At 39.4% G+C, this 14,175-nt stretch overlaps 1 protein-coding gene across 1 annotated transcript in view; it reads right to left on the minus strand.

The window, feature by feature from the left end:
- Nucleotides 1–9,430, minus strand: part of PDE11A (phosphodiesterase 11A) — a 255,806-nt gene extending 246,376 nt beyond the window's left edge. The window contains exons 1-2 of the mRNA XM_004426667.3: nucleotides 9,344–9,430; nucleotides 2,831–2,971 (exon numbers count right to left, since the gene is read on the minus strand). Coding sequence (XP_004426724.2) covers nucleotides 2,831–2,971; nucleotides 9,344–9,430 — 228 coding nt within the window. The remainder of the gene's footprint in view (nucleotides 1–2,830; nucleotides 2,972–9,343) is intronic.
- Between the last annotated feature and the right edge of the window lie 4,745 nt (nucleotides 9,431–14,175).

A 14,175-nucleotide genomic window follows, 5' to 3' on the forward strand; every position in this document is an offset into this window, starting at 1 on the left:
GAGAACAGTCTTTACTAGTTTCCACATGTATTGGGGTCTTTGGACTCTATTCTGTTCAGCTGCTTATGAGGAACTAATCTCTAGTTTTATAACACATTTTAACAGCTTCACAGGCAAAACCTCATCCATTCTTCATCTTTGTGGCCTTTCTAACAAATTTTCTGGCTACTTATACATGTTTATTTTTCCATATGAACTTTTAGAAATTAAAAATCATGTTGTCAAGTTCCACCTTTGTTTTCTCATCTTTGGATAGAAATCTATCTAGGTCTGCTCTTTGTCAGTAAAATAAAATCAAATAGTATTTATAGGTGTTGCTTGGGTCCCCTCTCTGAAAATCATTCAAACCCCTCATTAAATCTAGATGACAAAGGTTTTTAATATCAATGCATCCGTGCAACATTCTGAGATGGGGAGGGGGGAAGTCCCAGCCAGAGAACTTTGTCTCTGGGTGATTTTCTGCTTGTTAAAACCACTGTGCTGGTGCCAGATTTTGGCAACTGGTGTCCTGTTCAGTCCAGCTTCTCCTCTTGTACGTGGTGTGACTGTATCTGGTTTCCATCCTGTAATTTCTATCTGACAATTAGGGTAGTGCACGGAACAGCAGCCCCTTTAAGTCTGAAGTTGTGAGAAACCTTTGGTGAGAAGTGTGTTTTAGGGACATATGGCACTGATGGGTTTTCTACATGGTAATGCCACATATATATACCCCCACTCCCACCCTCAACTGTCTCGCCACCTCCCCAGGCAGCAGCCTTGGCAAAAAACCTTCACAGCTTCTAAAACAATACTGAGCAGATTAGTTTCCTCTTTCTGCAAATAGTTCACTTTTACCCCCAGATCTTGCCGCTCTGAATTAGAGGAGTTCATTCTCACTTTGAGGGGGGAGGGGAGGGGTAAAGAGAAGAAATGATGGGAAGTGGCCCAGAAAGTTCTTCTCTGACCCCATCATTACAGTCTTAGAATGTTTAGTTGTGATACCAACACTTTTATGGCTTGTGCCACCTCCTCTAGATAATGGTTTTTGACCCCCTTCCAGACTTTATACCATGAAGCTATTACTGTCCCTTCTGTTCCCTCCAGCTCTGCCCCCACCTTCCATATCGACTTCTGTCATCTGTACTTTTTCATTTGATTTGCCAAAGAGCTAGACGACAGTATGAAAACTAGTCCATGTTAGCAGATTAGTGAGAATGACCACCCTAAACTGGTTTAAATTACCTTCATGTCCGCTTACAACTGAGCTAGCAAACAGTGAGTTTGTCCTTGCCCAGATTCCACCTGACCCCCCAGCCGCTTGCCCTCACAGGGACCCGGGAGGGGCTCAGGGAATCCTGGCAGCTGAAGCCCCAGCAGCCGCCCCTTCCTGCCTTTGCTTAGTGAGAGCCCACCACCCGCCAGGCACCAATGAGCACCCCCTTCCCATTCCTTCAGGGGCTTTAGGGTCAAGCGGTGGGGGAGACTCTAGCAAGTCACTCAGCTCTGAGCCTTATTTCCTCATCTGTACAATGAGGACCATAATACCTCATAAGGATGCAATGAGGATTAAATGAACTCAAGTGCTTCACAAAGTGTCCAGAAGCTCTCCATAGGTATGGGTGTGGGTGTGTGTGTGTGTGTTCTCCCAAGGTTTAGCTGAGTTTTACACAATCACAGTATAACTGCAAGGCTTTTGTTTGTTTCAACACCCGCTGAAATAGAAATAACCCCAAGTTCTGCTAAAATATGGGGAAATACTCCTAAACATTTTAAACACACACAGTTTTTTTTAACTTAATGTTGTAAGTTTTACAATACTTATTATTAAATCTCCAAAATTTACCCCAAGGTTCTTATTCTTTGAGGAAAACAAACCTAAAGGCAAAGACAATAACCTTTCCTAAGGAAAGTACAGTAAAATATCACTCTCCGAGGTATTAAAACAGCACTTAATTGCTACACAATTCCTGGTCTTTGAAGAGAGTTCACAACAAAGATATTAAATTGCTGCCGAGGGTTTAGACATTTAACTTTCAAGAAGTTAGATTGATGATGATCATTATTTTCAATATTGTTGTGTATTTACCCAGCAGATTTCCCCCAAGAGCCAGAGGGCTGAACAGAACCTGAAAGCCAGGGTGCGGCAGGCCTGAGGCCTTGAACTAGCCTTTCGGGTAAGAGAAACCCCTGCGGAAAGAGGAAAGGAGCCCCCTCGGCCTGTCTGGCATGCTCCGTGCAGGGGTCCACAGGTCCCGAGCAGCTGTAACGCAACCTGGAATCCGTGCTTCAGAAGCAGCAAGACAAACCTCGGCTGTAGAGCACAGCCCAGCTGAGGCCACTCTCTCCACTCAGCTCAGGTACAATCTGTCCAGGCTCCAAGAGCAAAGGGCACTGCTACTTCGGGCGTTCATTTGCTTCTTCCTCCCCATAAGAGGGCCGGGAGCATTTTCAGGACTGCAATCCATACCCATAGATGCTGAGGGCCCACCCCTGCTGGGTGAACACGACGGGAGACTGGCACCTGAACTTATCTTCTACTCAGCTCTGTGAGACTGGGCAAACCATTGAATCCTCACTTCCCTCAGCTATAAATACACTGGGCTGGGCAGATCTCTAAGGTCCCCATCAGCATAAGAGTCTATGTTTCCAAGGTGACAGAAAAACAAGGTTGAAAAGGAAATACATGTAAAGGAAATAAAAAACTTTAATTTCAAAAAAAGTCACCTCACGGTTTGAAGAAGCATGAAGAGAATGGTTCAAGTCACGATTTCACAAACTTATTATAAATAAACTAAACTTTATTCCATTAATGCAGTCTTCAACTCTACGTGACAGAAAAAAGATGACTTACTGGTGATTCAATGTCCTCCAGGAGTAAAACAGAACAGCGTTCACATTTCAACAGAGTTTGGGCCCGATGCATTATTTTCTTGACAATTTTCTCCAAGTCAGTCTGTTCTTCAAAGAGGTCATTAACCACCTCTAGCAAAGCCTAGGAAAGATGAAATGGATGTATTTAGGTGGATATAGGACTGAATAAAATGGTTTTTTTTTCCTCTCAAGATTGCGTTTAGTCTTTGCTATAATAAAATATAAATATTTTTATGTGGCTGATTTTTAAAGCGTTTATGATTGTTTTGACATATTTCCATCATTTTGTTTTATAACACAGTTTTCAACTGCAAAATACAACTTGAGAAGAGTGCCTGTCCACATAATCCCATATAAATCCCACATATAGGTATATGACTATATCCCATAAAGCTAATGACCACATGATCTCATATAGTCATTAGCGATAGGCTTTTTTCCCCTCCTACAGTAGTTTTTTCTGCCATGCGACTAGGTATAAAGCCAACATTCTTTAAATAACGTATACCTGATTTTCTCCAAAGCACATTTATTTCAGAAAATTACAAAGCAGCTCTTCCTCACCATAAAGAAAAAATAGCTTCGTGATCAAACTTGAGACTTATTTTCACTAACACACATCTCTCACAGAACTCTGAAAGAATTATAGTGGTGAATGCTAATTAAGTTTCAGAGCCTTCCAAAAAATATATAAAACCCCCATTAATCCCTCTACACAAGAAGTATTGCTGCATACCAATCTGTCCAGGCGAATATTTAAATACTATTATATATCTCAGAAAAGAAAACACTATTAAAATTTCTGTTAAAAGAACAGAATGAAAAGCACACAAATTAAAGGAAAAGAACCCTTAAATTCTAACTAGAAAACTGTGAACTCATTTAAAAATGAAATTGTAGTAACCTGTTATTTTATCCAGCTAAGTCAGCTTGTGATTTTTGCATTGAAATAATATTTATTTGGAATTTTTATTTACATGGCTGTTTCCAGAGATTTAAGAATAGTGGGTTATGTACACGTAGTAGATATTATGCTTCTATCAGAGAGCAATCAGAAAATTACACAGCCAGTGAATTGGCCAGAGGGTGCTTTACTCAGTAGAATTTAATAAGATGTGCACTCTCAAGTCTGATCCCTCACAAAAGCATCTCATTAGTTTTCATGGGTTTTCACGTCGATTCAGGTAGATGGTGTTGATCACCATCCCAGGGAGGTCACTAATTTTCAACTTGGGTAGGAATGAATTTGATTTGTCTTGAAACGATTTGAAACATGTCAAAATTTCTTCTCCGAGTCTATTCAGGTAGAAAAGCATTTGAATGAGTTAGAAGATCCATGAAATGAGTCTAGTTCACGGAACATCCAGAAGAGGACCAAATAGCCTTGGTAGCATTTTCTCTAAAGAGAACTTGTGAATATGGCTAAGGGCCATGGATAGCTCTACGATCCCAGAGCAAAGAGAAACACCAGGAGGTGAAAAAAGTTTGAAGTGTGTCCTGACAGTTTGGCATTTGGATAGCAAATCACTGAAAGAGGTCAATGTGCAATAATTTAACATTCAAATATAACATTAAAAACGAGGCAATTGTCTGGGTAATTACCAACAAAATTCCCTGTTGTTATAGGGGAAAACATTATTTCCTTAATCATCCACGCTATTTCTTCAGATGGATCATATTAACTGAACAATTATTTAACTTTTCAATTTGTTGTGACTGCATGGATAGGGCCTCTGGGACCCATATACGAGAACATTTATCTCAGAGGAAAAACTAATTGTGCCTTGAGTCTTGCACTGACAAATCACATTATAGTAATTTTATTGTTTCTAATTAAAAATTGCTGCTTTACTAACAAGTGATAAAAGTTTCACAAATAACAATGCAGACTAGCTCCAGAATGGGAGAAAAAGAGAAAAAAATCTAGGATGATATGTAATTTAAGAGACATTGGACGCCTGCCACACAGTTGAACACTCCCTGCTTCCTGATTTCACTTGCATTCGCCCCCCTCCTTCTTCTAGTGACCTTCTTTTGCTGCTGATCTCATCCTTGGACCTCTTCCCTTCTCTTATCCACACATTCTCCCTCAGATTAACACTAGTTTTAAATACCACCTATATGCTTATGGTTCCCAGATATTAATGTCGAGTCCTGACATCTTAAAACTTTAGACTTCCATATCCAACTGTTAACTTACTAGCTGTACCAGCCAAAAGTCATTTTCACTTGTTTCCCACATCAGTAAGCCTTGTATATTTCACCACTAATTTGGGGGGAATCTCTCACTTTTCACTGCCCTAGTCCCAACCATATTATTTCTTTTTCTTTTTTTCCAGCTTTATTGAGATAGAATTGACATATAACTTTGTGTGAGTTTAAGGTGCACAACATGATGATTTGATATACATATTGTGAAATGATTTCTAAAATAAGGTTAATTAATACATCCATCACTTCACATAATCACGTTTTTGTGGTGAGAACATTATTTACTCTCTTAGCAACTTTCGAGTATAAAATACAGTATTGCTAAGTATAGTCACCATGCTGAATATTAGATCCCCAGAACTTATTCATCTTATACTTTGAAGCTTGTATACTTTGACCAGTATCTCTCCATTTCCCCCACCCTCCAGCCCCTTGCCATGACCATCCTATTCTCTGTCTATGAGTTCTGCTTTTCATAGATCCAACATATAAGTGAAACCATACAGTATTTGTCTTTGTCTGACTTATTTCACTTAGCACAGTGCCCTCAAGGTCCATCCATGCTGTCACAAATGTCAGGATTTCCTTCTTTCTTATGGCTGAATAATGTTCTATCATATTTTTATACCACAATTTCTTTATCCATTAATCCATCGATGGACACTTAGGTTGTTTCCATGTCTTGGCTATTGTGAATGAACATAGGGGTACAGATAGCTCTTTGAAATAGTGGTCTCATTTCCTTCAGATATATACTCAGAAGTGGAATAGCTGGATCATACGGTAGTTCTATTTTTAATTTTTTGAGGAACCTCCATACTGTTTTCCATAGTGGCTGCACCAACTTACATTCCTATCAACAATACACAAGGGCTCCCTTTTCTCCACAACTTCACCAACACTGTTATCTCTTGTCTTTTTTCTAATAGCCATTCTAACAGGTGTGAGATGATCTCTCATTATGGTTTTGATTTGCATTTCCCTGATGATTAGTGATGTTGAGCATCTTCATATGTAGCTGTTGGCCATTTGTATGTCTTCTTTGGAAAAATGTCTATTCAGATCCTCTGCCCATTTTTTAATTGGATTATTTGTGTTTTTTGCTGTTGAATTGTATGAGTTTCTTATCTATTTTGGATACTAACCCCTTATTTGATATATATGGCTCGCAAATATTTTCTCCCATTCCATAGGTTGCTTCTTCACTTTGTTGATTGTTTCTTTTGTTGTGCAGTAGATTTTTAGTTTGATGTAGTCCCACTTGTTTATTTTTGCTTTTATTGCTTGTGCTTTTGTGTCAGATCCAAAAAATCATTGGAACACTTTCCTTATGTTTTCTTCTAAAAGTTTCAAAATTTCAGGTCTTACATTTAAGTCTTTAATTCATTTCAAGTTAATTTTTGTGAGTAGTATAAGATAGGGGTCCAATTTCATTCTTTTGCCTGTGAATGTACAGTTTTCACAACACTGTTTACTGAAAAACTATCTTTTCTCCATTGCGTATTCTTGGCTCCCTTGTCAAATATATGTTGACTATTTATGCCTGGGTGTACTTCTGGGCTCTTGATTCTATTCCTTTGATCTATATGTCTATTTTTAATGCCAGTACCATACTGTTTAGCCAGCCCTGGTGGTCTACTGGCTAAGATTCGACGCTCTCACTGCCATGGCCCGGGTTCATTTTCTGGTCAGGGAACTACATCACCCTTCTGTCAGTTGTCATACTGTGGCAGCTGCGTGTTGCTGTGATACTGAAAGCTATGTCGCCGGTATTTCTGATACCAGCAGGGTCACTCACAGTGGACAGGCTTCAGCGGAGTTTTCCAGACTAAGACAGACTAGGAAGGACTTGGCCACACACTTCAAAACAATTGTCCATGAAAACCCTATGAATAGCAGCAGAGCATTGTCTGATATAGCACCAGAAGATGAGAGGATGGTGCAAAAAGACCTGGTAGGGTTCTGCTCTTCTGTACACAGGGTCACAAGGAGTTGCTAACAATAACAAACCATGCTATTTTTATTACTATAGATTTGTAGTATAGTTTATGAAGTGTGATGCCTCTAGCTTTGTTTTTCTTTCTCAGGATTGTTTTGGCTATTCAAGATCTTTCCTCTCTGCTCTCTAGATATGGACCAAGTTTCTCTTGCCCCAGGGCCTTTGCACTTGATATTTCCACTGCCTGGAATGCTCTTCCCAGATCTTTGTGTGGCTTTGCTCCTTCATTTCATTCAGGATTCTGCTCAAATATCATCTCCTTATAGATACCTTCTTGATAACCATCTGAAATAAACATCCTCCCAAACTATCTTTCAGTGACCAGTCTCTATCCCTTTATCTCACTTCATTTTTCTACATAGTACTTATCACTACTTGATACTATATTATTTTTTATTTGTTTGCTTGTCTGTTATCTATTGTTCCCACTAGAACAGTAAGTTCTATGAGGGCAGGGACTTTGGACGAACAGTGTCTGAAGACCACCACACAATAAATATTTGTTGAATGAGTAAATGAATTGTGTCATATATGACAATGCAAAGATTAATAATACATCAAGCATCCCTTAAGGAGTTCAAATTGTAGTTGGAGAGGAGGGCCATCAATAAATTACATCAGTGTGGGGGCCGGCCCTGTGGCTTAGCGGTTAAGTTTGCACACTCCGCTACTGGTGGCCCGGGTTCAGATCCCTGGTGCGCACTGATGCAGCGCTTCTCCAGCCATGCTGAGTCTGCGTCCCACACACAGCAACTAGAAGGATGTGCAACTATGACATACAACTACCTACTGGGGCTTTGGGGAAAAAAAGGAGGAGGATTGGCAATAGATGTTAGCTCAGAGCCGGTCCCCCTCAGCAAAAAGAGGAGGATTAGCATGGATGTTAGCTCAGGGCTGATCTTCCTCACAAAAAAAAAAAAAATTACATCAGTGTGATAAGTTTCCACAATAGAACAATGGCAGTATATACAAGGCAAAACAATAAACAAAGAAGGAAAGATTGACTGGAAGACTGAGCTGGGTCCTGAAGGATATGCAAGGCAAAGGGCAGTGGGAGGAAAAAGGTGGAAAAGCAGAGGGAGAAACGTGGCTAACTGTATGAGAAAGTGAAACAAACAGTTTGTTTGCTGGAAATTGGGAACTATATTGCCGAAGTGTCAAATGAAGGGAGGATAATGCTAGGACATATGGCTTATGATGAAAACAGGATCCAAGTCAGAGAAAGGTATGGTATGCTATGGTAAAGAAGATGGATGTAGTAGTCAATTGTGTTCATCTGTTTACTGTGAAATATTCATAAATCATAATGTTAGCAAAGAAAATTTTTAATCAATTTGATTACCAGATTAACTGAAGGTTTCCAACCTTTTGGAACATCTTCTTGTCAAATATGTTTCTAAATTGTGACAGCAATTTCCTATATTTAAAAGTATAGTGAGCCTAATATAATTTACTCTCTAATAGTTTAGCTTTTTTTTTTTTTTTTGAGGAAGATTGGCCCTGAGCTAACAACTGTGCCAATCTTCCTCTATTTTGTATACGGGATGGCACCACAGCATGGTTTGATGAGCCATGTGTGGGTCCACACCCGGGATCTGAACCTGCGAACCCTAGGCCGCCAAAGCAGAGCACGTGAACTTAACCACTACACCACTGGGCCAGCCCCTAGTTTAGCATTTTTTTGAGCGTTGGTCTTTGTTTTTTTACTATTTAGCTCTATAACTAGTGAAGGTGTATGAGATCAACCCCTCTATGCATGTTTCTTTATAATCCTATAAAATAGTGTCTGCATTATTGTTCAGTTATCTTGTGATGCTCTTCCAGAAAACCTTTCAATTCAAAAACAAAATTCATGAGGTGGAGTGAAATCATTCCTAACTGCCTTGCTTCCTAAAGGAACTAAATTGTAAAAATATCACTAAATTGTGTTATTGTTTCAAAGCCATAAGTAAGTAAGAATATATCTGCTGCCTTACAGCATTGAGGTGAAATTAATTTCCTTTTTAAAAGAGGCTGGTACTATCTCCTCCAAACAACAGAGAATTTGTATCCACTTCCATTTGGGCTTATTGCTTAAAGGGGAACTTCAACCATAGACCTGAAGGATTAGACAAGTAAAAAGATTCCTGGACTATTCAAACAACCATAGACCTGAAGGATTAGACAAGTAAAAAGATTCCTGGACTATTCAAACATCATCTGTTGTTTTTAAAAGACATAATGACTCACAGACACTTTGACAGAGAGCTTTGAGGGTTGTCAGCAGTGTTTCTTTCTACTCACCCTGCTTCTTTCGTATTCTTTCCTTGAGGCAGCAAATAGCTGAGCATTAGATATGGCAATTCCACAAAATGGAAGATACATCTGCATGACCTGGGGGCAAAGAGAGGGTTAAGAACATTAAAATATCACTGAACCAAATTCCACATTTCCTGCACGTTCCTGATCGTAACATTTTCTCTTCAGCCGTAGAGACTGAGTATGGAGTTGTTGATACTAGTATCTTAACTTCAGAAGGGATACTTTTCAGAGTTAACTGTAAGACAGTCTCAATCAAGCTTGGACTAGGGATGGTCACATCTATGAAGACATAAAGTGAAGCAACAGACTATGATGGCGATGATACAGGAACCGTGTCTAAATCATCTTTGTATTCCTTCTTTGATCAATGAAAAATTAATAAATTCTGATATATCTAGAATTTAAGGTAAATGCTCACACTCACATTTGGAGGTAGGCAGGATACAAGTCAATTTCTTTGTACACATATGTCTGTAGCAAGGATCTCAGGTTGACCCTAGAACTCTGTCAGCTACAGATGTAAGTATGTCTGTTAGGATGGGCCCAGTGGGAACATAGGGGCCAGAGGGCCTAGTAGCCTCATACAAAAAAGCTCAAATTGTGCCCACTGCTCTGTTGACATAACTGGCCATGAATGCAAATTGGTGAGATGGTCCTACAGAAGTCTGTTTGAGGAAAGGCTGGGGATCTTTTGAGAGTGCTCCTCCTGATGCTGGCCCTGATATCAGTTCCCCTGCATTAAACCCAGCATATATGGGGTTAAAACCAAAAGCACTCATCCTCCTTCCCTGCTTCTCTAAAGTTGCTAATTACCGGTTCTTGAGGTTCGTTACAGGGAAACTGATATCCAGAGAATATCAAGAAGCTAAAGCTTCTCAAACCTCCTTGGCTCCCTGGTGCCAGAATCCGCCATCAACCACGGAGATGGTTGAAGGACGCCCATCTGCGATTCCCTTATCTTGCCATCCTCCTCCTTGCTAGCAGCCTCTCAAGGCCAAATGCAGGCTGGTGGGAAAGCGCAGACCAGCAAGGCCACAGGCTCCCCCTCCCTATAAGCAGCCACATTCCTCACAACCTTTAAAACACCTTGCCTCCCATTTTTCGGGGAGATGGGACAAATTTGAGAGCTCTTATCTCCCAGCTGACATCCCCCGAAATAAAAACTCTTTCCTTGCCATAAGCCTGGCATTCCAATTTTATTTGGCCCCTCTCGTGTGGCTGGTAAAGAACCTGGGTATGTATCTAGTAACAAAAGTACTTCAGGGCCGGCCCCGTGGCTTAGCGGTTAAGTGTGCGCGCTCCACTGCTGGCGGCCCAGGTTCGGATCCCGGGCGCGTACGGACACGCCGCTTCTCTGGCCATGCTGAGGCCGCATCCCACACGCAGCAACTAGAGGGATGTGCAGCTATGACATACAACTATCTACTGGGGCTTTGGGGGCAAAAATAAATAAATAAAGTACTTCAGAACGCTGTAGAAGCTAATGCCGTGATCTCACTCTCAAAAAAGAGAAACAGTGGGAATGGTATTAAGGAGAGGTACAGAATCAGTGAGTTGATTTTTACAGATCTTTTCAAGATAAACTCCTTCACTGAATTTGATTCAAAGTAAACTAATATCTAATGAGGACTTGCTATGTGCCAGACACTTTCACTTCATTTCTTCATTTGAATCGCACATCAACTCCTCAGGGAGGAATGTTATGTACATTTTAGAGATCAAGATACTCAGTAACTTGCCCAAACTCACACAGGAACTCAGGTCATCTAATTCTACAACTGATGATCATTCCCTACAACATGTTGCCTTCTAGAACGAGATGTTATTTCTGTCACCCTCTCTTTCCCCTTCTTTACTACTCCCCCTCATGCCTTAGGAAGTTTGTCCATAAGCCAGTATAAAGTTGTTGACATAAAGCTGCCAGATACTCTGCCAGAATTTCCCTGCCTTTAGCCAGAATGGGACCATTTTCAATATCACCTACACACACAGAAAGCACTTTCCTTGCAGTTTTCTGTTTTTTCTCTGCCATGGAGACAGTGACTATGGTGGAGGTGGAGGGGAGGAGGAGATATGAGTTATTTAGTTTAAATCTCCCTTCCTCCCTCCCTCCCTCCCTTTCTCCCTTACCTCCTTTCTTCCTTCCCTCCTCCCTTCTTCCTTCCTTCCTTCCCTCCTTCCGTTCTGCATTTATTTGCCTTCAGGGGCCAAGTCTAAGGGGGTTTATAGGTCAAGCAAATAGGAAGAAGAGAATGATCAAATGAACATGTGAAATGTTTTCTAATATATCATAGGCTTGCTTCAATTTATTTGTAAAACCCATATTTATTGAGCTCCAAGCACTGTGTATAATTAAAGACAATCTGAATTTTAAATCAGATGACCATTGTCCTTTATATGGCTGTTCTATGTGAAAGTGAACAAGTCATTTAACCTCTCTGAGACTATTTCCTTATCTGTAAAATGCCTGGTTTTACTGGTTAATCTTTCAGGTCCTTTTTACTTCTAATATTTGGTGATTCAAATAATTAGACACATTAGTGAGCTGCAATATTCTATTTGCTAGAGAAAACAAAGAATTCAATAAACATGCTCACATCTTATTAAAAAATAATCATCTATAATAGTAATTGATATTGACAAAAGTCCTTGGATATGATATTAAGCATTTTATATGTACTATATTGTTTGATCCTCACAACTATATATGTTATAGTATTCATTCCATTTTTCAGATGAGAAAACAGGCTTTATGAACTTATATCCAAAGTTTTGGGGAGATAATTCTCCATGGGTCCCTCACATTTCTGCACATCTTACAAACAAAGGCATTGGCTCTATTTTTCAAGGGTGTTGGTATAGTGAACAGCCTTGGAAAACAGATAGTGTCTTCTTCAAGAGCGAAGAGCAGAATTGTTTACTATGCAGTATAATTAAGATAATATCTCCTTCTGGGGTCGAGGTTAGGCAGCTTACGGTCATTAATAAAAGATTTGGGTTCCCCATATTTAAAGTTTCTCTCCTGTAACATATGCCCTGTATAATCTATATGATACTGTTACAAAAGATTTTTTCCCAAGTCAGAAGCACCTGTTCACATATCATTAAGACTATTGTGGGTTTTGTTCCGTTTGTCCTGTTGGTGTATATATATGAACTCCACAACATAGTTACTTAGTATTTGTAATTATAAGGTAAGAGCCCCAGGAACAATTACTAAAATTTATGTTAAATTTACTCCCTTTTTTACTGAGCCAGTTGCTATTGAGTTTATTTTCTCATTCCATTGATTCTTCCCTCTGCTACATTACATTTCCTTTATTTTAGTGATTAAACTAGAAATTTCATGAACATACTTAATAAAATCTAAATTTAACTTCTTTAGCCTCCTTCCAAATAAGACAAGGAGCTTGTAATACTTTAACACTACTTTCCTGGTATACATATTACTTTTGCTCTAGTTTATCCTGTTTTGTTACTGCAAATTGGACATTCTTATTATTATTAGCCAAGGCTTATTTAGATTTACCCACATGTTTACCAGTTTTTTCCTCTTCATTCCTTCCAGCATCTCCTTCCTTCCCTCTGGAATAATTTTCTTTCTTTTTGAAGACAATGCTTTAGAATATCCTTTAGCGTTGGTGGTAAATACTTTGTTTTTGTTTTGTATAAAAAGGTCTTTATTTTAAGATCAATATTAAAAGGTAATTTAGTTGGGTATACAATTCTAGGTTGATAGCTATTTTCTCTTTAATCACTGAAAAAAGGAAACGTAACGTAGCAGAGGGGAGAATCAATGGAAGGAGAAAATAGAAGATATCATTCTGCTATCATGTGCAGTTGACGCTGCTAAAAAGTCAGCTGTCAATCTAATTCCTTGTAGATCATCCATCTCTGTCTCTGGTTTCTTTTAGGATCTCTTTATGTCTTTAGTGGCCAATTTGTACTTTTCCAGCCTCAATCAAAGGCTTAATTGAATCGTATAGAACTCTAATATGTATATATTAACCAAAGATTACTGTGGATGGACACAGTATCATACCTTCATGACACATTGCAAACTGAGAGGGGATCTTTATCTACAAAAGGAATGATCTACCCTGTGTCATTCATTGCCACAACAATTCACCACTCTAGGGCCAGACTCAACTCCACCATGAATACCCACATTACAATATGACCTATAGAGTTTCTAAATAAACACGCAGGAGAAGCAGGCAAATACATTTTGAAAGGAAGAAGCTAAAGCAGTACAGAGATGGAAGATAATGAAAAGCAAAATATTTTTATATCTTTTTTTCAGTCCCAGTGCAACAGACGTCTTAAAAAAAAAAAAGATATACCGCTCTATTCTACTCTTTTTGAAGTCCCCCTCCTCCAAGAAAAAATGTTAATTTGGCCTTCACCATCCATCTAGTTTCTGAATGCCAAAAGGTCTAAAAAGCCTTAATGACTAAGAAGCTAATGAGTCTGCACACCCTTGTGCAGCACTTTTCAGCTTGAAAGCACTTGACGAATATTAGCTAATTAATCTTTACAACATCCCACTCAGAATGGGAGTTAAAGTGAAAACCATTAAACAGTGTGAAAAAGTCACTTTAGCCCTGGAAACTCATGAAAAGTATCACTAATAAGCATAAAATGTGAGCACCGAGACCTTCCGTCAATGTCCTAAAGAAAGACAGTAGGTACCAAGCTTTTTCAAACTTACAAACCACAGGGAAAGGCTATTAAAGCCCCATGGTCTGGTCTGGTCCAAGTGTACATCACTAAAGAACGCTGGAGGTCTACACTGGAGATTCTCAGCCAGGGTC

The sequence above is a fragment of the Ceratotherium simum genome, chromosome 9 (assembly GCF_057802395.1).
Source record: "Ceratotherium simum simum isolate JZ-2026a chromosome 9, ASM5780239v1, whole genome shotgun sequence".
Classification (NCBI taxonomy): Eukaryota; Metazoa; Chordata; class Mammalia; order Perissodactyla; family Rhinocerotidae; genus Ceratotherium; species Ceratotherium simum.